We start from the raw sequence: 24,635 nt of genomic DNA on the forward strand, positions 1-24,635 counted from the left end.
AGCACCTCTGAAGAGAAGCTTCTCCTTCACAAAAGTCACCATGAAAGGAAGGACTTCTGCTCCCACAGCTTCTCTGGGCAACCTGTGCCACGGCCTCACCATCCTCACAGGGAGGATTTTCTCCTCATTTCTAATCTAAACCTGTCCTCATTCAGTTTAATGCCGTTCCCCCTTTTAACTGAGCAGAAAAAATCCTGGTAGCATGGATCCAAACCCAAGATCCTCCTCCCATGTTACATGAATTACAGCAGTATTTACAGTTACATTCTAAACACAGAAAACATCACCTTTAAAAACTGAATTCCACTGCACAATTTACTCTACAGAATGAAATTTTATTGTAAAAGTTTGTTAGCAATTCTTTATTTTGTGTGTGCATGTGTAATCACCACAAAGTTGTTCTTGCAATTTTCCAGCTAGTTTTTGAAGGACTGAAAACTCACTGTTCAGTGACAGAAGCATAAAGCTATGACCAAACCTTAAGCTCACCTCCTTGACTCTTTCTCCCTTCAGTATGCCACTTCCCAATTTAAACATCCCAGACAAAGTCTCTGCACCACTCCTGATCTCCCACCAGTTTCCCTATCCTTCATCAGACAGCTGGTAAAACTCTCAGTTCCTTTGCTCAGCTAAAAACTTCCATCACTGACCTACACAGTCATCTGAGGTCACTCCTGTGCCAGGCTATAAGGAATTTCCTTCCAAACACTTTTGATCTGACAGATTAAAATAACTGATTTTCCAGTTCAAAGATGACTCAATCTTTTCCTTTTTTATTTCCTCCTTTTTTTTTTTTTTTTTATGCTGAAGAAAAAAAATTCCAGCTCAGAATTTCTGCCTAATGAATCAACAGTGATTTCATTTCCAGCACTCAGCTGGGACTCACAGGAAGTTTCAGTAACACATAAATCAGAACAGCTTCAAAGAGAGAGGTCGAGATGCTCACCCTGTGGTGCTTTGCAGCTTCACAGAACCATTCTGAGGGGTCAGGGACTTCAGCTCCAATCTCCACATTGAATTACGCACAGAGGGGACACAAATACAACTTTCATGCATGAAGGAAATCTCCTTGCAGAACATTGCTCATGGTTAGCTCAAAACTTAATTGAAAAGGCTGTACATTAAATGCTGCTGAGGATTACTCAGTGTGGATTATGCCTATCCATCTTGGGAATTACTGCTGGAAGATCGAACAGGGCTAGATAACAGCCCATGGTACCTATCCCAGTTTGTAAGATCTTTTTTCTTGTAATAATTTTCTTAATTTAAATCCTAGTGAAGCTATTCTCCAAATTTGACCTGAATCCAGAAATTTCATGCATACTAATGGGTGGTGGAGTTAAATATTTACTGCAAAACATGGCCTAGTTACAGTCCCTTGATAGGGATTTTTTTTTCTTTAAACTGTGCTGAATTTCTGTAATACTTTCTCAAATAAAACCTTTACTAACAGAAATATTTCTCCTAAAAGAACAAGCAGTAATTTTAGGATTTGATTTTAATACTCAAATGAAATATTTCTGGAGGAAACACTACTTCCCTATCTTTCAGTTTCAGAGAATAATTTTATTTCTGACAAGTGTCAGAAGTTGGCATGTTATAGAAATTTTATTCTGATTTCATCCTGAGATAAAGCCACAATAGTATAAAATCTTTAAGAAAGACTACGTAAATAAATATACGATAAGAAAATGGCCAAATGTATTAATTTATATTACTTTTCAAACTTATCACTGCTTTTGCAAAATCTGTCTCAAACTGGCATGTTCAGGCAATATATCAAACACCAACTACCCTTTATAACAAACATACCCAAGAGATGAAAGTCACTTTAATAAATTTAAACTAACATAAGCTTAAACAAAACACTGAAAAGTGAAATGAATATCAGAAGAACTCCAGCCAAGACTAAACAGAAATAAATCTTTTGGAAATAGTGCAGAGAACAGAGAAGTGAAGGTCCTTGGATAGCCAGCTGGCTTTACCAAGAATCAGTATCATCAGCAGTCATCCCAAAAAGCCTAAATCTAATGTGTACAGAAAGTCATAAAAAGATGGAATGGTTTGGGTTGGAAGGGACCTTAAAAGACTATCTAGTTCTAACCCCCCTGCCATACCCTGTATGTGTTTCATTTTTTCACCACATAGTTATCTTCTTAAAGATAAATCCTGATCAGGAACAGAGCAGAGCAGGACAAGACATTGGTGCTGTCAGGTTTGTTTCACAGAAATATAAAATAGTTTGGGTTAGAAGAGATTTTGAAGGTTACCTAGTCCATCCCTTGCCATGAGCAGGGACAACTTAACTAGACCAGGTTGCTCACAGCCCCATCCAACCTGACCTTGAATATTTCCAGTGATGCAGCAAGCACTGTTGTCATATATAATGCAACAGTTCTATTGTCATTACATTGCAAGGGTTCCATATTGCTGGAGTTTTGTACCTCCTTAATGTTTCTTGCAGGCAGCTCCTCCAGGCACTGACTCTCCCTTGTCCTCACAGCAGCCAAGTGACTCCAGTTCCCTCCAACCACCAATCCACTCTTTTATAACACTCTTCTGATGGGCCACAGCTGTGGCCTGTTAACATCAGGCCTGCTCCTAATCCTTAATAATTGGCTCAGCTGCAACTCTTTAGGAGGTAAGATTACTTTCTATACTACCTTTATTTACTTATGTTCTATCCCCCTACAAAGCATGACCTCTTTGGGCAGACAGTTCCAGTTTCTCACAGAATCATTGAACAGTGAGTATTGAGAGGCTGATGTGTGGTCAGCCATAAATATAAAGTATATACATGTTTATTATATATGTATTATATACATCAGCTGTGTATGTGTGCTTGTATAGCGGATATTTTTGCCCCAACAAAGGAAAGGAATGATGAGGAGGACTCCATCTTATCAGAAGGCTAATTAATTACTTTATTATACTATATTATTCTATACTATATTACATTACATCTACACTGAACCTGCCAAGCACTCCACTGCACAACATCTCAAGACTGTCAGCCCACAGTCCTGACACACACCTGGATTCCATTGGTCAGTGAATCAAAACACTCACACCAGAATCAATTATTCATTCCCTTCAGGTGAACACTGTTCCATGATGCATTCCACTTGTGAACAAACACAGGTGCAGTAAATGAGATAAGAATTGTTTTTTTCTTTCTCTGAGGTTCAGAGAATGTGAAACCCAGAAATATTCTTGGGAAGAACTGTGCCTTGATTTCCTCTGTGAGGAGAAATGTGGTGACATGTTTGTGTGCATGTACTGGAAATACAGCATCAGTCTCGTTCCTGCTTCAAACTGGGGCCATGGAGCTGCAGCAGCCTCACTCCTGGTTTTGGGAACCCCTGACCCTACTTTCCTCCATAGCAACTCTTGGAGATGCTCTATAACATTTGCTTTTTCCTCATAAATATTTTAAATCATTTTGGAGTAGGAATTTTGATGTCTTTCTGCAGCTCACTTCCCAGAAAGCTGAAAGATAATTAATGGATGGAAAAGAGTCTGAAAGAGCCAGCATTAGCATGGAAAGGTACTTAGGGGCCCAGATTTCTCAAGAGGAGCATTGCAAACATGAATAGCAATTGAAGTCACTTCCATACGTAACAAGCAATACAAAATAGAAAAGGAATAAGTTTTATTAACAAGGTAAGAGTTTTCAGGCCACAGGTCCAGTGATTTGCTGAACAGAAAACTTCAAATCTCAGTGCTAAAAGCTTTCAGGCCAGGCATGAGCCACCAGCCAGACAAAAATCAAGTTGCAGAGCACCTCATCACAGATATTGGAAAAAAGAGAATATGTTTATTGTACACACAGGTTCTTTCAGAAGTGCAGACCAAGATTCATTCTCCCATCAAGCAGGACGGCCCACATTCCCCACTTCACCTTTCAGGATGAATAGAAGAATTCAAGTTTGTCTAAAAAAAACTGTTTTTCAGTAATTTCTTTCCACAGACACTTTTTCCTCTATCGAGAACTAGTACATGCTAACTTCTGTAAGCAAAAAAAAGTACTCATACACTTCAGTACAAAGGTTATAAATAACAATAGGGAGAGCATATTGTTAAGTGAAAAGATCAGTTTGTTTTGGTTTTTTTTCCTCTAAAAAACAGGTTATCTAGAGTCTAGATTCTCTAGATTTATCTAGAAACGTTCTTGCATAGAATTTAGTTCTAGTTCTAAAATTTCATTTAAAAAAATTCAAACCTAGATGGTTAAAAGCATTAATGCGCTAAAAATATTAATTTTAGTGTGTTCTGTCAGAAATAAAATGCCAAGAAAGCTAAAGTCACTTTCATGTCTCAGAGATGTTCATCCACAATGTCGAGATAGTCAGAGTACACAGATCACATTCCCTTTTACAATGTCATAAATCTGCATGAATAAAAAATTAAGTCTACCTCAATTTTACCCTGTCTTCAAACACAAAAAACATCAATAGGTATTTTCTGTCCCTTGATGAATTTCATATTATGGTGTGAAATTTTATCTACCATGCTTGAAAAGCAAAAAAATTTAAAACACAACAACCACCAGCTGGACTGAATCATGTTTCTAATGTGAGTTTCAGCTACATGCCAGAAAACTTCCAGGAAAATTACATTAAAATCAGGCAGTCACCAGCATATACCCACAGACAGACATTGCCAAAGCCATTTACCAGATTGAATAAATTTACATGAATATAGCCCATTTCCTTGTGTTGCTTTCTGCAGCATCCCAGGCTGTGTCCTAACACATTAAATCAAACTGGAGCCCAGTGGAACTGCAGTTCTTGATAGATTTTTGTGTCAATCATGGCCTGAATTTCTCCTCCACAGGAAATTTCCTTGTTCTCTACTGATCAAAAAAAGACCAGTTGCATTTAGACACTTATGCTGTAAGTACATGTAAGTATGCTTTAATTCCTGTGAGTTCTTCTTCACTTCTCTGCACGTCCAAGGATTTGTAGCTCCACTCTTTATGGTCATGGAATCATGGAAGAGTTTGGCTTGGAAGGGACCTTACAGATCATCTGGGTCCAACACTGTCTGCTTTTCCTTGATTTATATTCCTTAATATAAAAAGGCATCTCAGGTGGTTTTGAAGTGTAAGTGTTCCTATTATGGAATCATTATGTGATACAGAGATACACAGGGATGAGCTTTAGGCATAATTTCTTTTGTGTTGGGAAGGATGAAAGTTTGACAAGAAATTCTCACAGATATGTGTGCTTGGCAGAAAGACTTTTGAATGTAGAATCTGATGAAGGAATAGAGATGGAAGCAAGTTTTGATATAGAAGAAAAGAATTGCTGAGCCAGTCTCACTGGATAACCAAGAAGGCAAAGGGTGTGTTAGTGAGAAGGGGTTTTATGGCTCAGAGCAAAGGATAAACCCACCCCAAACAAGAAGATGTTTTTACCAAGCAGAAAGAGAGCACAGGCAAACAAGGCAGCAAAGGGTGCAAGTAGAAAAAAGGTCTCAGAATTTTCCACTGCAAGAAAACTGAAAAACAACTTCTAGCTTAAACTGTAATGCACTGACTTTTAGTGATTGGAGAACAGTAACATGGATATGGTAATGACAGTAGTTATGATAGGCTAGAGATAAAAGTTAAGGTGTAGATTGGTTCTACTGTATGAAGATGCTCAGCAAAGAAAAGTATAGAATGCATTGTGAGCAAAAGAAAAGTCTATAATGCATTGTGACCTAAACTCAGGGTCTGCAGGCCTGCCTGCAGCTGGAGCTGACAGATGTGGGCACAGCTCTGTCACCCATGACCCTGGACTGCTGTGACACCTTGTATGTGATAAACTGCATTTTGGAGAGCCCCTGGAGTCCCACATCTCTCATTTAGGTTCTTACATTTTGGTTTTTGCTCTTCGTGTTTTTAGAACATGTTTCATAAATCAAACCAGTTTATCACCAAACTTTTCTACAGCCAACAGAAATTACCCTTCCACGCTGCAGAAGGAACGAGAATCTTAACACCATGGACATTCTCATTCACTGCAAAGCATTTTGCACTGATACAGAGCATTTGTTCCACACCTATCGATGGAAAGCAGGAGTCCCTGGAGTGAATTGCTGCCTTTAGTAGGACACAACACTACCCAGCAAGGCAGGGCAGGAAATGAGGAGAACACCAAGAGCCAGCTGTAAGTGCCGCAGACATTTTTAGGTTGACGATGTAATTATCCCAGCTGGAACCCTGCCAGGAAATCAGCCAGGAAAACACAGCCTCAGTTCATTAATCCAGCTCTTTATGCCACCCAGCTAAACATATCATTCCACATCACACCAGGGCTGCTCTCATTTACACGGCTCGTGGGTGCTAATAATGGTGTGTGGTGTCTCCTGCTCTCCTCATTATGGGATTGTGTTGAACAGGCCCCAAAAAAAGCTGCTCCACTTTTCTGACAGGCTTTTTTCCCAGCCTGGAGTGTTGACAAGAGATGAATGTGTGTGTCATTCTGTGTAATTCTGTTTAAGATCTTTTTCCTCCTCTCTGCTTCTTCACTGTTGTTTGGGTTGGTTTTTTCTAAATATAAGTTAAGAGAAGTCTTTTTGTCATGTAAAAAGACAGAAATTCAGTCTAGATAAAGAGTGTGCAAGTTTAGCTTGATGTCTCTAACTCAGGAGAAGGCTCCTGAGGAGAAGGTGAGTCAGCATCACAAACTCAAAAGGGAAAATGTTAATAAATTCAGAGAGCACATGGGCACTCATGTCACCACTGAAGATGCTGAATTACAACTTCACATGACACAAAATAAGTCATGTAAGCAACAGAAACTAAAGTAGTTGACAAATGAACATGAATGCCAGAACAGCCAAGCATCAGCACTAAAAATGTAAAAAAATAACACCCAACCAAAACCATCACAGCAACAACCACCCAGCAGAAAAAATAACCAGCAAAACCCATAAAACCCCACTAGAATACTGGAATATCATTGTACATAGAGCATACAGCAAACACTTAAGTTATTCTGATGTACTGACAATTGAATGCTTAAGAAAACCCAAACCACACAGGAATATGGAAACAGAGTGGAGAGGAGGAAAAAATACCCCCAGGAGAGAACAGACTGGAATATTCACTAATCAGTGCTTATATACACAAAATTTAACCCTGCATTCTCTTATGATCACTTCAGTCCAATTTTTTGCAAGATAAAAAAAAACCATAGTATGAGTTCTGGGGTAGTAACTCACTGAATATCAGGATTTTACACCCAAATCCTTTAGACTCCTTTTAAAATCCCAGTTGAAGATCTCTCAGTCTTGTTCTAAAACCCAGTGCTGATGAAAGTAGCAGATGGTATCTTTACATGTAGGAGTTACAACAGAATAAACCTGAAAGGTACTTAATTCTGCTGCAATAAAAATAATTACAAAGTCAATAAAACTGAAACATTTTGTTATATGCCTATATATAGGCATATAATGAAAAGGTATTTTTCCCCTACCACACAGGTAAATTTGGAAGCACCTCATAACCATTTTATCTTTCGAAAAAAAATTGTCAGACCTTGTGAGTATCCATTTATCACCAACACCCAGAAAATAATTCTCTTAATATTGTTATTATACTTGTATTTTTAGGCTTTGATACTATTTTTTATATATTTAAAAACACAAGTATTTCTATATTGCTCTTTTATCTGGCTGATAATTGTTAGATTGTTCAGAAACATACGTACCATAATCCTAGTGCTACATTTGCACCCACAGGCTTTAAACCACTGCTCAGATTCAGCCAAGTGAAAAAAAAATCACATCATTTTCATCAATCACACAGCAGAATAAAAACCAGGCTGAAAATGGAACAGCAAGCTTTGGCACTGGGCAAAGCTCCACTCCCATCAAGCATTTTTTCCTGTTGGAACCCTGGATGCTGAGAATTTCAGACTTTCTGTGCTGACAGGCACTGACCCCCAACAGAACATTGCATTGAGAAGGCTTCCAAAATGGAATGATAGAACTGGGATTGTGGGTGTGGAGCTTGAATAGAAGTGTGTGATATCACATGGTGGGAAACTCAGAGTTTAAGTTTTTAGAATATAGTAATATATATAAAGCAAGATGGAGGTTGTAGGGCAGAGGCTGGTCCTTCTTCTTTAGGTACTTCTTCACCTTCTTCTTCACCTTCTTCTCCATGGGTTTGGGTGGTTTTGTGAAATTGGATAAAACAGTCCACACTGTGGGCCATGGGTGGTTGGTTATTGGGTTAAAAGTAAAAAACTTTTAGGTGTCATTTCTTAATTTTTCAGTTCATCCTTAAAAGGCCTTGTAGAGAGAGAGATGGGGCTCCATTTTTACCTTGTTAATGAAGTGCTGCAGAACTCACACTCTGTGAGACTGTGACATAGATAAGAACTAATAAAGATTTGAGTCCAAACAATAAATACCATCTCACAATTTAATCCCAAGAAAAGAAGAAAAAAAATGCACATTTTCCCACATACCTTGTTTTCGAACATCGTCTACAGCAGCAACCAACTCCTCCTTGAGATCCTGGCTCTCTTTAGCAATTTGGTCTCCTTTTTCCAAGAAGTTCTGAGTGGCCTGCTCCACTGAGGCAGCCAGAACATGAGCCTTCTTCGAGCGCCCTTTCTTCTTGCCAGACGGTCCTTTATTGCTCGTGTTCACCAGCGTCGTTACCTTTGGCCAGGAAAAACAAGCTTTTGTCAGTTTGAACAATTCTCTATTTATAGGAACACCTAATTCAATCCCCACACTATTTTCTGTGCCCTGGCAGGGATGTAGTGGCCACATGTTTTGAATAGATAAAATTGGAAGTGTAAAATCCAGCGGCACGTCCCCCAGAAGAGGGTTTTTCTTTTAACCTCTCCTCACTCTGGGCTAAGCAAATCAAAGCCAAGCAGCAAAAAGAAAAAGATAAGAGCCAGGCATGGCAGGGCTGTGGTGCCAAAGCATCGTTTTTGTTACTTGTTTTCATTTTTAAAAAATGAAGACACTGATAAAATGGAATCTGAACAGAGGGGTCAGAAACCACTCAAAAAGCAATTGTCCCTTGAGATAATGTACTGGCAGTGACGTGCAAGTGGTGACAAAAACATTGTGGCCATTTTCCACACATGAAAGGTACAAAGAGCTCCCCCTGCAAAGATTATACAGGTTAAAACTCTTTGCCTTAGTGCTGCTTCACTATATTCCTAATATTTTGTTATAAAACCACAGCAGGCAGCGAAATGATTCCTACCAGTATTTAAACAGAGGAAAACTGCTTCTATGTTTGCAGAATCTCCTGAAGGAATTCTTTATTGAGCTGTCAATAAACTGATTAGAAAGCTTAAAATCACAGCCCAGTGTGTACATCCCACAGCTGAGTGCTGGGCAAAAGGGAATCCTGCATCACTCCAGCAGGACCTGGCTGCTGCAGTGTAAAACTGGAATATTGAATTTGGTATCATCAGGTGTTAAATGCACAAAAAAAATGAGCAGGGATGCAGTTCTACCTAACCAGGATACAAACCTGGGCACCTGTAGTGCTGTATGAGTGCTCTAAGCCACAAATTCACTGTAAGAAAATAAATGCCTCTGTAATAAAGGCATTTCACTAAAAACCAAAAGATTCTAAAACAAGTATGAAAACTCACTGTCCTCTCATCCCTGTTACCAGAAGAGTGACAAGGTTTGTGGTACAGTTTTGACCAAAAAGCCTTTCACTGTGCTCTTTGTGCTACTTTTTTTTGTTTGTTTGTTTGTTTCAGCCAATATTTTTTTCTAAATCACATCTTAAAACTGCAGACTGTGGAAGAACATATATATGTACCTATATCTATCTATATAATCAGGGCTTGAAAATACCATATACATGGATGTATTGGGAGAAAAAAAAAAAAGTAATGCAGGGTCTCCTTTCAGGAAGGAGTCTTCCTGGCGACTGGAATGTAATATTCATTCATCACATGGAGAGGGTTTTTTTTTCCCACTGTTTATATCTAGAAATAATATTTTCTTTATTAGCTTTTCCTTGCAAATGTTCCTCATGAAAATTCCTGAAGATCCTTTCATAGTTGATCATGATCGTTGGCATCTAGCTATGGACACCTACAGAAATGCAAACAATTCTAACTCACCACTAAGCCATAAGAAAAGTTTATCGGAACTTCCCAATGTGGAAATAGTTATAAATTGAGACAAAATATTTATTACTATTTTCTGTAGGGCCTTTTTGAAATAAAAGAACTGCTTTTTGTTATGCTGTTTAATATGCAGAAATAGATAAAAATCACCTAAATTGTCTGCAAGTGCTGAAAATCTTCTCAGTTAAGAACATTGTAGGGCAGAGGAACATGTGCAGGTCCTAGGGATGAAGAGGATCCAGCACTGGAACTTTTGCTAATGCTCTCAGCTGCTGAGTCCACAACTAACACAGTCCATATTTTAAATTACCAAAATCCAAATTACCACAGAAGATGGAGATTTCTTCTACCACTTCTCATAACCCACATGTAGAAAACAGCACCCCTAAAGTCAATCCTCTTTGTCAAAAGGAAATACTGGTGCATTCTGTTTGAGCCTTTGAGCCCATTTCATAAATGTTTTGCTGTTCTTTTTTTTTTTTTTCTTACTTATTTTGTTTCTACCATTAAAAAATAAGTTTCCATCATGTCAAAAAGGTGGGACTCAAATAGAATCATGGAAGAGTGCCAGCAAGAGAGCTCAAGATCACAAACAGTGCTAGAGACTTTTTTTGGCTCTGTGATTTGTAAACTTGAAGCAAAGGCTTTAAAATTTTAAACAAAATCTACTGTCATGAAACATAAAAAAAGAAAGAAGCAACATCTCACTACCCTCTGATCAACAGCATTCAGATGAAACAAGGAGAGAAATCTCCATGTGGGGCTAGGATGTTCCCCTGGAAAATTCATTTCTGGATTCCAGTCCCTGCACCAACAGGCTGGGTTCTGGGTAATACAGAGATCTCATAGGAAGAAAGCAACTCATAAAAACTGGAATATTGCCATTTTACCCACCTGTGTCAGCTTCTTTAAATTACATTAAATTACAAGTTAGGAGGCTAAAAAAGCAATCTCTTCCAAAATTAGAATTCCTGTTTCACAAAGTCAGCTGTACTGGGACAGAGCAAAGGGGAAGGAAGGCTTCTGATACCAGTGACAGAAAAATCCATGGCATCCAAGCTTCCTTCCTATTTTTAAAAATCCAATAACCTATGAATTTAGATAAATTGCATGAAAAAAAAAAAGAAGGAAAAATAATAATAACCTTTTATCTTATTAAAATAGCTTGGTTTTTCAGCAGGGCTTTCAAGCTAACTGGTTTATTTTAAATATCTTGCCCCACCTAAAGTGGTACAAAGGAAAGAATGTCTCTATCAGCTTCTGTTACTAATTAATGCAGAAGTCACCCAAAATTCTGTACAATTATCAAATATATCACTTGATAATTACCATAAGCTCATTTGGCAGCCTTGTAATGATCCTGGCTTTGTGATCACACTAGGGAACCTTGCTCTCTTATTTTATTAAAGAAGCTTCACACAGTCCTAGCACAGATCTCTGCTGGAATAACAGAACTTCACTAATTAATAGTTCAGCCCCATCCTGAATTAAGTCCTCCTTACCCAGCTCCAGCAGCACAAAAGAAAGGTGAGGGTATCTTTGCTAAAAGCAGAAAATTCTATTAGCATGGATTTCCCCACGGCAGAGGTCAGGTGTGGGCAGGGAATGGCACAAGTGAAACGGGACAGAGCTGGATCACACACTCATCAAACAATCCCCTGACAGCAGCTCCAGCTCACACAAGGACATTCCTGGCTCTCTGAATTCAACTGTCTTCCCTACAGATTGCTGGAAGGGGTGGGCCACAAGTTTCAGAGTTGTAATTCTCCCTTTTTGCCTTCTCTTTGCTCAGTATCTGTGGGATCTCAGCACCTCAGGACTGAGGTGCCGAGTCACCGAGAGCACCCTTGGGGGGCTCAAGAGTCCTGGAATGTTGCCAGAAGTGCCTGGTGGCTGGACTTTGATCCTACACAGGAGACAACACCTGTATGAGGACAGGAGGGTTTCACCGGGGTGAATGGTGAAGGGATTAGTTAATTAGAGGGTGAAACACAGGGTTTAGGATTTCTGTACAGGGGGGTTTAGAGAAGTAAGATGGAGGAATTGGGGCGTGTCCTGTCCTTCTTCTTCTTCTTCTTCTCCTCCATCTTCTGTGGTGATGGTGGCACTTTTGGATTGGTCATTACTAAAAGTGCACCGGGCAATAAGGGTAAAAGGTATTGGGGAAAAATGATAAATATTGTACACGTAACTTTGGGTATAAAGATAGGTGACCGCCCGGAGGGCAGCACAGTGTGCTCATGGCTGGCTGCTGAGCAGAGCTCTGTCGGGCCGAAAGAAAATCTTTTAGATAAACAATTAATAAACACAGAGACCGAAAGAAGAACTGAAGCCTCTTCTCGTCCTTCGATACGCGGGCTGCCCCAAGGCCACTCCGGGCCTTTCCAGGCCCTCCAAACAGCCAAAAACCGGACAAGTATCTGCTCGAATTTCATTAGTTACCCAAGACTTTCCATAACCACGTTAAAGACAAGCACATATTGACAACTCTTGAGACAAATATTATAGACCTTTTTTTCCCCTTTTTTTAATTTTTTAATTATCTTGCTAATCCTTATGGTTTCTCTCTGGTCCCATCCCACAGGACAGATGCCTTGATGTTGTGTTTTCAGCACAGATTGGGTGATGAAAGGATTGAGAGCAGCCCTTTGGAGAAAGGCTTGAGGACACTGGTGGCATTTGGCACAGGGACTGGACCAGGTGATCTTTAAAGGTCTCTTCCAGCACAAATAATTTGATGATTCTGTGATTCTACACATTTAAATATCAATGACAGAGGTTGTTGGGAGTTTTTTCTGAGAGTGGACAGCATTTATACATTTCCTTGTTTTTAATAAACCAAAGCAGGCAAATCAAATACAGCTCTGCCAACATTATGAAAACAATTCAGACAAATACTTGGCTCTGCTTGTGACAGTTGCAATCAATGTAAAAAAGTTTCTCTGAAGGATGATTAATTACAAAAAAAAAATTCACTATTCTCCTCTATGCCCCTTGTATTTTCAAGTAAGTTGTATTTGTTCTTTTATTGAAGTTGGAGGGGAGAGATCCACCTTGCGTTGGTCAGCATCGACTCTCCTTTATTCATCAATCAGACACTTTTTATAACAGTGTTAATCAAGTTCATGCATATTGCAAAATCTGAGCTCACAATAGGCCAGAGATAACACACCAACTCCACCTTATGTTTCCAATACCAAGATTTGGGTTCTCAAAATAATTCTTGCTTTCCCAAAACAGCCAAAGATAGAACATCCACTTGTTATGAGAAAGCTGCCTGAGAACTCTGATGTGCAAGGCTCTCAAGGCCTTCATGTTTGTCACTTTTACCTGTAGTTAAAAATAACCTGAGAACCTCTGCTGTTCACAGAAACAGGCTGTGAGAACCTGCTCCTCACAGCTGCCTTCCAAGCCATCCCTGAAAAAATCTCCAACATTCTTTGTTCTTCCTAGTGGCATTTTTTGGATGCGAACAGCTACAAGTTACTCCTCTCTTCTCACGCACTCATAGGTCACCAAGGTGCTGGAAACACGCAATGACCGGAGCAAAGACAGCCCTGACATTTCAGTGGAATGCCTTTCTCTTTTCTGGGTATCAGCTGCCCTTCTACCCCACTGCACCCTCTCACTGCCTCACTGGCTGTACAACAGTCACCCCCTGAGCACTCAAAATCCCGCTGCTTCCAAAAGAAGTTTGTTGCATCAAAGAAAAAAAAAAATCATTACAACAGTCTGGAAACACAAAACCTCTTATTTTGAACTGTCTCATTGTTGTGTTTGCTTTTTTTTTTTGTTGTTTGTTTTCTTTGGCAGAAGAGACCTTTCAAAACACCTGGAGAGAGAAGCAGATTGTGTTGGGGGTTACATGGGAAGATCTAATTTGATTCCCTGCTCCAAATGAGGTGGAGTGTCACAGACATCTTTTGTGAAAAATCCTTTCTTTAGGATTTTTCCTTCTTCTGGGAAGCTGAGGCCCCGGAAAGAGAATGTAAACAATGGTTATCAGCTGCTGTGGAATGCAACAGGTGCACCTGTGATTGGCCCATGTTGGATGTTTACAATTAAGGACCAATCAAAGACCAGGCTTTCTCTGGGACAGATCAGAGAGAGCTCCGTTGTTATTCATTCCTATTCTATTCTTAGCTGAGCAGCTTCTGAACTTTTCCCTCTATTCCTTTTAGTACAGTAATAATGTAACATATCATAAATTAACAAATCCAGCCTTGTGATCACGACATCAGGATTCTCATCTATCTCTTCACCCCTGAAAGACCCATTGCAAGCCCGGTAACAGTGGAGGACAGACCTGAGCACTGTGTTTGGGACCCTCCCTTGGACCACCCAGCAGCACAGCCAACAGGGATGGGATTTTGCCACACAAATTCCTCTCTGCACACCAAAGTCTTAAGTTATGGTGTGGCTCCCAGCAGCAGCTCATTAGCTGATCCCACTCCAACTGCAAGGTGTTATTGAGCAAATGCTTTCAACAACTACTTTTCATTCACATACAAAACAGAAAACAGCTAAATTGGATTTTTTTCCATATTTCTGCAGAAGAGAAGATAACTTGCTGGGGTTTTTTCCCATATTTGTGCTTATTTTCTAGCGCCACACAAAAAAGAAGGGTATTTTTTCCTTATTACACCAATATGTGTGAACACAGATGTTCTGCTGAGCACGATTCAGTCTGTAACATAACTCCATTTTTTGATAATAACTGTTCTTCAATTTTCCCTATCAACTTGAGTAATTTGCCACTGTCCTTACCCCATAAATCATAACAGCTTACATAATTAACTCTTGTAATTATCTCCGCACGATTAGCACCAGCTGTCTACCTAATTCATAGAACTGAAATTCTCTTTCTGTTCTATGTGGATACTTGGATTCTCATTGATGAGCAGAACTTTGCCCATCCACGCTGAATTCCAGGGGTTTAACTCAGCTTTTTGCACTCCTTCCAGCTCCCCTCAGTGTTTGCAAACACCTGGGGGTGAGAGGCATTCAGAAACAAGCAGCTCCTCTCCCTAATGCAGAAATTATTGGCTGGGGTGCTACAAAATGCCAGCGCCACACCTCCCTTTTGGCTGGGAAGCACCCAGATAACTGAGACAACACTGATTACAGCCAGGATTTTTTATATTTTAATCCTTGAGGACAGCGAGCAGCCCCGATTCACATTTCTGCTGCCAAACACTGATTCCTGAACAAATCTGCATATTTATATTCCGCCCACATGATGCACCTTTAGGATGTAATTTGGAGATAGCAACACCATTGCTGCTAATTTTTATTTTTCTTATCAGTGCTCCCACCACTGCAAGAGGTTTACATCCTGGCCAATGTGATTGAATATTATATAAGGCACTTTTAAAGTTCTTCAGCAAGTATTAATTCTCAGTGGAATTTCTGACTACTTGTTATGCTATCAAAAAGAATAAAAAAATAAATAAACCACCTCACACTTACTTTCCTCCTACAAATCTTCACGAAAAACTATCAGAAATGTCTACAACAGACACACAAGCCTGAAATATGTTTTCACAAAATATATTGCTAAGAAAAAGAAGACTACAAAAACACAATTAAATGAAGAATCATGGTTATGTTCCTCCTACAAATCTTGATGAAAAATGAAGGCACCAAAACCTGCAGCCTGTTTTCACTGACTCTCCCATAACTGAAACAAGAATCAATTTAAATTAAGCTAATAAAATGTCTCCCATAATACAATTTGTCTCTAATTTGTAATAAATTAGATGCAAAGGTTATTAAATTCTCCTTTTGTGACAAATTTCTCCTGTTAATTGGCACTAAAGGACTGTGATGCTATTTAGAAGCCAAATATGAATTCCAGGAATTACCTGGTAGACAGGAAAATGAGATTATGCTAATATTCCAGTCCTGAAAGACAGAAGATTTCTATTCCTCAGGTTTCCCAAGGATTCACTTGCTCCTTACATTACCTTGAGGTTCCTCACACCATCCCATTGCCAACTGGTCATTCCAGGAGTTCACCATCTGGAACTGGCAGCACAAGCAGCAACATCCATTACTGTCCCCTCTCTGTGCTGGCAGGATTGCAAAACCTCACTTTTAAGAACTAAACAACCCCATTCCTGAGCACGAGTTTCCAGTATCTTGTTAGGATTTGGGCAATTCCAGCTTTTGCCGAGAGAGAAAAGATGAAGCAGGAGTTTAATTGGAGCAACTACACATTCTCTGGCAAAACCATTGGCTTAATCTGACTCCTAAAAAATCTGTTCAATGCCGTCAAATGTAAGAAAATGATGAAAGTCAAATTTTAAGATGTTCCTCTCACGGTGTAATTCACTGTGGGTTTTCTAACTGCACAAAAGGGCTTGGTCCCAGGCAAGTCCAACAGGCAAAGACAGCACAGAATCCACAGATTCCCATAATTTCATTTTTTATGTTACACCAAAGCACATTATGCTGTACCATTTCAAAAATTCATATCTACGCCTTGTGTTAAACATGAATTTTCTCTCATCTCTTTCTTCATTATGCATAAGAGTATTTCATGATCCCATAAGATGAAAAGAGGAACAAGAATTCCTCCCCACACAATGGCCTAATTGTGGCAGGTGACCACCTGAGGGGCCATGAACTGGGGGGCACAGCATTGTCCTGGGGGTAAGAAATGTGGGTTTGAAGTTCCTCAGGCTCAGAGAGAAGTGAACCAGGTCCTCTTCCTTCAGGGGTGACCACGTTTACACCTGGGATGGTTTATAAGAAGGTTGGCTGCAACACCAGCGTGCTTGGGCCTGAGGAATGAAGCCCATGAAGAAGAATGGGACATTTTTTAACCCTGAAGGAAGATTTCAAACCAAGTCCAAGCAAACTTGTGCTCTATTAATCACCATGTGATGGAAGCTCCCCTCTGCTCAGAATCCAGCATGCAAATTCTGCAAAGGGATGGGATTTCAGAAAGCTCCCTTTCACATCCCTCCCACATCTTCTAAATCTCACTCCTAAGCTTCTCTCTTCTCTTCTCCATGTGTTGAAAAGGAGAACTAATCATGCAACTTCTGTTTATGGATTACACTCCCAGAGCTGGGTGCCTAAACGGACTTGGCACCTCCAAAATTCGAGTCTTCCAAAGCTCTAAATCAAGGATCCTTCTGGGTTTTATATAGCAGAGATTGAATTTTAATTGGAGCAACATTTGGCAAACCCTTCCTGCTTGTGATCCTGTCACTATCCTCCTTCTGTTTCTCATTGTCCAAGCGAGACAACATCACGTATCCATGTGGGAACTCAAAATGCTGAAACCACCAAAGGCAAAGTTATTTGGCTCCAAATGATCATCTCTGTGCGACTCAGCAGTGGTTTAACAGACAACAATGCACAAAACATTCCTTGAAAGAGTAAAACATGAAGTTTATCCTACCCCATCTAAACCAGAATGCTGGAATCTGCCTGATAATCAGTAAATACACATTAAATAGAGTGACCTCAAAGCAGCCAGGAATGTCAACTTCCAGTGCTGTGTTAAATGATCTTGGCAACCCCTGAGCAGTAATTGAGGATGAAGTAATTTTTTGCATTCAGTAACTTTAGTTAATTTCTCATAGTTAATAAGTTATTACTCTTGCAAGCCCCTGCTGACATCTGTTATTTTCCTTGTTAATTAAAACAGTAAATGTCACTGATGCCATCCATAAGTGCGTGTTTTTCTGCAGTTTTACCAACTTTTAATTTTGGGAAAAACTTTGTTGTGCTACTTTTGCATGTAGAAGAAAAGCCATCATCATCTCCAGTTTGCTGTCAGCATAGGAAGCCCCCCAAAAAACCTGCCCACAATCTATGTGAATGATAAATAAAAAGTACAAATCAAAGTATAAAGCAACACCTCACAACTCTAATAACTCCAATTCCTTGCAAAACTGAATACAGCAATGGTAGTCAAGTTGACAAACACATCACATGTAACATGTGAGATATGTAGTCAATAGCTATGTATTAATACCATAAAATTAAGTCTCAAAGGGTATCAAAAATAAAAGATTTTTGTATGTAGATAATATGTATTATGTGGGAGAAAATCAACAAGCAAGTTTTCATTTCCATACTCAGTTATCACCATTATCAGTCAGAAACAAAGCCACCTTGGCCTAAATATTATTAAGTGGATCCTCAAAATCTAAAAAAAAAAAAAAAACCCAAAAACAAAAACAACAAAACAAAAACAAATCAACAAAACTCAAGACAAGGAAAACACATACATCTGTAGTTAAATTAGAACCAAATGCAAGTGTTTTTACACTCATCTCGAAATTACCAAATCACTTGAGAGCTGTAAAGCAAAAAAAAAAAAAAAAAAAGCCTAAAACCCATGTGGCATCACACTGCCTCCCAATCCACCAGCAGCCTTTATTTCTCCTGGTTCTTTAGCAGAACAGAAATAAATCCAAGGGGTCTCAGACTGATCCAAGGAAGATATTGCATTTAACCACATGAGGGCACACCACACTAGAGGAACAGAAAAGCTCCTGTGAAATCCCTGGGTTCACTGTACTTGTGTTCTTTTATTGGATCTACAGGAGAGCACGAGCCTTGGCACTGCAAACAGCACACGCCTGACAAAGGGAAATTCTTAGCTGATATTTAATGCACTTTCTTTTTCTTTTTTCTTTTCTGTTTTTTCTATTTTTTTTTCTATTTTCTTTTCTATTTTTTTTCTATTTTTTTCTATTTTTTCTATTTTCTTTTTCTATTTTTTCTATTTTCTTTTCTATTTTTTTTCTATTTTTTCTATTTTCTTTTCTATTTTTTTTCTATTTTCTTTTTCTATTTTTTCTATTTTCTTTTCTATTTTTTTCTATTTTTTCTATTTTCTTTTCTATTTTTTTTCTATATTTTCTATTTTCTTTTCTATTTTTTTTTCTATTTTCTTTTCTATTTTCTCGCCACTTCTTGTTGGTTCAAAAATCTGCTAGCAATGTTAAAAGCAGCAGTATTTTAAGATGTAGTTATCAAAGGAACTCAACCACAGAGCAGGCAGCAAGTTGTACTGCTAGGGGAAAAAATGAAGGAAAAAATGAAGGAAAAAGAAAAAGTGAAATAGCAATTGCTTTGTGAGGTTCTACAGCTTCTCATAACCAATTCTGGGGTTGTGGACTCTCCATCCCTTCAAGTGCCCAGGGCCAGGTTGGAGGGAGCTTGGAGCAACCTGGGATAGTGGAAGGTGTCCCTGCCCTGGCAGGGGTGGAACTGGATTATTGCAATATCCCTTCAAACTCAAACCATCCTAGAATTACACTGAGGGAATAAAACACCTGCAGGTTTTATTTCCTACCTTACTAGATACCACATCTGGAATAGAAACATCAATATTATCTTTCTTTAGGTTTTATCTCCAATGACTCAGACGTTGTACGAGGAGAAATAACACAAAAGGATTTAAATAATCCTGGACTGGATACCAAAATAAGATAGCAGGTAACTACAAAGGCAGGTAGAACAATGTTGAAGCTTCTCACAGGCAGCCGATCTCCCCAGGCTGGAGAGAGGAGTTGCTCCACCCGGAGTTGCTTCCTCAGGCCAATGTTATTGTTTGTGAACTGCCCTAAACAGCACTGAAAACAATCTCATACATCACTAAATACCAAAGGCAAACGATTCCCAGGAGTTTCGGTTTCAGTTAGTGTAAAGTACTGTAAGGGAAGGAAGTAAAGTATTTCAGACATATGTGGTGAGTTAGTGCTCTGGTTTCTCTGTAACAACTAATACATCTTTTTTTAATGAAAGCCTTGCCCATAAAGAACAGCAGAAAACAGAAGCAAGCAAACTTCCACTCTATATATGCATAGATTAAATCAAAATTCCCCCAGAACTGATACTACTTAATTTTCTAGGGGGTCTATTCTGAATATTAAGAATAATAATGAAATTACTTCTTCCTGCCATTCCATTGCACCAGGCTTGTGTTATGAACAGCACAGAGTGTCCTGGCGAGACTGCAAATCCAGAGCACCTAAGAATTCCCACACAGGAAAGCAGAAGAGAGTATTCCCTGAAGGGTGCTTTATTTAGGTTGTTTATTTTGCACATTTCACACACTGTATAAAATCTCCATCGCCAACGTAAAATTCTCAAATTAGCACAGAACCACAGAATATCCTGAGCTGGAAGGGACCCACAAGGATCATCCAGTCCAGCTCCTGGCGCTGCACAGCCACCCCAACCATCCCATCCCGGGCATCCTTGGGAGTGGTGTCCAAATTCTACTGGAGCTCTGGCAGATTTGGGGCTGTGCCCATTCCCTGGGGAGCCTGGGCAGTGCCAGCACCCTCTGGGGGAAGAACCTTTCCCTGAAACCCAACCTAAACCCCCCCTGGGGCAGCTCCAGCCACTCCCTTGGGCCGTGTCACTGTCACAGGGAGCAGAGATCGGAGCTGTCCCTCAGGAGGAGCTGCAGACCCCGACTCTTCTCCAGCTGAACAATCCCAGTGCCCTCAGCCACTCCTCATATGGCCCCCCTAGAGCCTTCACCATCTTTGTAGCTGCTGCACTCATCATCAGAACTCCATTTAGGCTGGAAGGGACTCTGGATATCAAGCCCAGCTCCTCAGCTAAGCAGGGCCACATTCAAAGTAGGATAAGGATTTGATCCAGCACTGCAATGTCTGGTTTATTCATCAGTGCCACCATCATATTTTCTGAAAAATCCCCTTGTCCAGGATTCTTCTCCTGGGAAGCTGAGAAGCCTCAGAGAAAAAGGAAAACAATTCTTAACTCATTTGATTCTCCTGTGTTGTGCTGCTTTGGAATGTGTTTGGAGATTGTGATTGTTTCATTGGTTTCATGTGAATTGTTTTGATTTATTGGCCAATCAGGGTCAAGCTGTGTTAGATCTGGAGAGAGTCATGAGTTTTTCTTTAGTATCTTTTTAGCCTTCTGTAAGTGTCCTTTCTGTGTTCTTTAATATAGTGTAGTATTCTTTAATATAATATAGTATCTTAAAATAATAAATTACCCTTTTGAGAACATGGAGTCAGATTCATCATTCCTTCATCTGAGAACCCCACGAATGCAAGACATGAGCCCCAGAAAGGACTCAGCACTGCAGATGTGGTCTTAGAACAACTGCTGAGAGGGGAACTCTTGCTTCCCTTCACTCTCTATTATTTCTATGTTAAACCCACCAGAACAGCTCCACGTTGATGTGGCTCTCCAGTCCCATGTTGTGATTTTCCAGCAGGCTCTGACACCCTCCCTGCAGGGCAGTGCTCAGTCAGCCTCCACCCAGCCCACACCACACCAGCAGGCAATCCCACCCCCTGCAGGACTCAGCACTGGCTTTTGCTGAGCTTCCCTTGGTTCTGCAAGCTGAGATACTCCTCATGCCAGCCCTACTTCTTGAGCACATCAACCTTCCTCCCAAACTGGTGTTATCTGGAAATTTATTGAGGGTGCATTTCACCCCACTGCCCAGCCCAATAACAAGACATTAAACAAGGTCAGCTCGACCCCAAGCCCTGCAGAATTCCCTTGCAATTGGTGGACATCAATTTCCCACCCCTACTATCGAAGTCCAGCCAATTTTTGACCTCCTGTAGTCCCCATATCCCCTGAACATTGTAAAGGGGCTGAGAAGACAAAGCCTGTATTTCATCTACCGTTAGAGAGCAAAGCCTATATTTCATCTATGTTTCTCTCTATTGTGTACCTTTTACACAGCAATACAGGAAAAAAAAAAGCTATCCTAAAAAAAACACCACCAGAAAAAGAACAGAATTTTGTTGTTACAAACAACTTGGGTGAGAGACTTGATGGAATCTGTGGAAAGGTTCCTTAGGATTTTCTTTGTTTGTTTTTCTTTTTTTCTTAATAACAACACACTGAGCTTTCAACTCATTACTATACAGCTAAAATGAGACTCAAAGCTGTCTTTTGATGGTCATGTGTGGGATCTCAGCACCTCAGTCCTGAGGTGCTGAGCCACCGAGACCACCCTTGGGGGGCTCGGGAGTCCTGGAATGTTCCAGAAGTGTCTGGTGGCTGGACTTTGATCCTACACAGGAGACGACACCTGTATGAGGATAGGAGGATTTCACCGGGGTGAATGGTGAAGGGATTAGTTAATTAGAGGGTGAGACACAGGGTTTAGGATTTCTGTACAGGGGGGTTTAGAGAAGTAAGATGGAGGAATTGGGGCGTGTCCTGTCCTTCTTCTTCTTCTTCTTCTCCTCCATCTTCTGTGGTGATGGTGGCACTTTGGGATTGGTCATTACTAAAAGTGCACCAGGCAATAAGGGTAAAAGGTATTGGGGAAAAATGATAAATATTGTACACGTAACCATGGGTATAAAGATAGGTGGCTGTCCGGAGGGCAGCACAGTGTGCTCATGGCTGGCTGCTGAGCAGAGCTCTGTCGGGCCGAGAGAAAATCTTTTAGATAAACAATTAATAAACATAAAAACCGAAAGAAGAACTGAAGCCTCTTCTCGTCCTTTGATACGCGGGCTGCCCCAAGGCCACTCCGGGCCTTTCCAGGCCATCCAAACAGCCGAAAACAGGACAGTCATGCACAGGGTGTATCTGCCATTGGAGATCAACCACCTCACCCACTTAGGCTGGGGGGGTTTTCCATCACTTTCCAGTACAGCACAGTTCATGAATTCCAAGGGCATGGCGCTAAGCTGGCACACACACACAGAGTCACAGAATCATGGAATGGTTTGGGGTGGAAGGGACTTTAAAGACCATCTGGTTCCAAGTCCCCTGTCATGGGCAGGGACACCTCCCACTATTCCAGGCGGCTCCAAGCCCTGTCCAACCTGGCCTGGACACTTCCAGGGATCCAGGGGCTTCTCTGGGTAACCTGGGCCAGGATCTCACAGGGAAAAATTTCTTCCCAATATCTAACCTAAATTTCACCTTTTTCAGTCTAACCCATTACTTCTTGTCCTACCACCGCAGTTCCTGATGAAGAATCCCACTCTGCCTTCCCTGTAGTCCCTTGGATACTGGAAGGTGCTGTGAGGTCTCCACACCATCTTCTCCTCTCCAGCCCAAATTCTCTCACCCTGTCCTCACAGGGGAGTTCCTCTGGTCCCCTTGTCAATTTGGTGGCCTCCACTGGACCTGTTCCAACATTTCCATGTCCTTCATACACTGAGGGCACCCAAAATGCACCCAGCACTGCCAGTGGGCTCTCACAAGAGCAGAGCAAAGGGGGACAGTCAACTCCCTCAACCTGCTGGCCACACTCCTTTGGATGCACATTTATTTTGGAATTTCATCACTGGGGACCTGCCAAGGCAGAACAGATGCTAATTCAAACAGCCTGTTGTTCAGAGACAGAATTCCAGACATGGCAAAAGAGAACATTTCCAGAAACCTCCTTTGGTCAAGCTTGAAGTAAGCCCTGGCTCTCTCCCAGGCTTCTCCAGGAACTGATCCATCTCCATCCTCCTCCTGCTGTTCTAGATATTTTGTCAGAAGAACAGAGAGCAGCAACATCATCCCACGCAGAACTAACAGCCACTTCTGTCCCACACACTCCACAGACAGATCTGGTTGAGGAGACATCAACTTTCTTTTTTTTCCTCCTTTGTTTGTTTCAACAGAACCATGAGTAATACACGTAATTATGCCACTGCATATGGCACCTAAACCTTCCTGATCACCCCAGCACCAGGCATTTGTCTGCCTACCTGATCCCTGGATTTGGGATTGTGGTTTTCTCCCCCATGGCAAAGTTCAGGCTGTTTTTCCCCTTCTGCTGCAAATTAAATTCTCCCTCCTAACCCACTGTCCCTTACCACTGCCACCATCAGCACTGATTTTCTGAATAGCAGCACAATCAATCCCAGGAACTCTGGATTAAACTTAACCCTGCGGGGAGGGAAACAACAAAATCACAAAATTTGAAGGGCTACAACCTCAACTGGCAGTGACAGCCAGGAAAAGTCTTAGAAATGTAAAAGAAAAGAATCTGATATATATTCCCAGCACTAAGTGGCAATTGGCAGAACAGAACAGCAGGTGCCAAGGAGAAGTTGGTGTGTCTGAAACACAAAGTGACATTAAATTGGTTTTCAGCTCATTCTGACTAAAGCAAAGAGACACAAAATAAGCTTTTTACTAAAACCCAAATGCATTAATTAACACTAAATATATGGACTTCAGGCTGTATTCGCAAGAATAAGCTATTTAACAGAGATGTCATCCTTAACAGCATATAATTCCATATTACATTTTAAAAACAATTATCTCAGTAGGCTATTACTGCTAAAAATTAAAAAGGAAAAGAACAGATCTTTTCAGTCAGCTTCTTAACAAGCACATCTAAACTGTTTTCTTTAATTATTAAAAGGAAAGCCTTTAAAAAATGCCAAAATTCTCCCACACAACTGTTAAGAGTGCACAAAGCCCTGTAACACAAATTTCCTTTCACACAAAATACTGCTCAGGCAAAGAATGGTTGTTCTTCACAAATGCTACTTAGAAATGTTGAAAACTACCCAACATTAAGTCTTTGGGGATGCAGTTAAATTT

The 24,635-nt window shown here is 40.4% G+C and overlaps 1 protein-coding gene across 3 annotated transcripts in view; it reads right to left on the reverse strand.

The window, feature by feature from the left end:
• The window catches only part of CTNNA2 (catenin alpha 2), a 494,680-nt gene that overhangs the window by 381,479 nt on the left and 88,566 nt on the right, over nt 1-24,635 (reverse strand). For all 3 annotated transcript variants that reach the window (XM_074540544.1, XM_074540542.1, XM_074540543.1), the window contains exon 3: nt 8,466-8,661. In XM_074540544.1, the coding sequence (XP_074396645.1) occupies nt 8,466-8,661 (196 nt within the window). The remainder of the gene's footprint in view (nt 1-8,465; nt 8,662-24,635) is intronic.

This window comes from Zonotrichia albicollis, chromosome 5, assembly GCF_047830755.1.
Source record: "Zonotrichia albicollis isolate bZonAlb1 chromosome 5, bZonAlb1.hap1, whole genome shotgun sequence".
Classification (NCBI taxonomy): domain Eukaryota; kingdom Metazoa; phylum Chordata; class Aves; order Passeriformes; family Passerellidae; genus Zonotrichia; species Zonotrichia albicollis.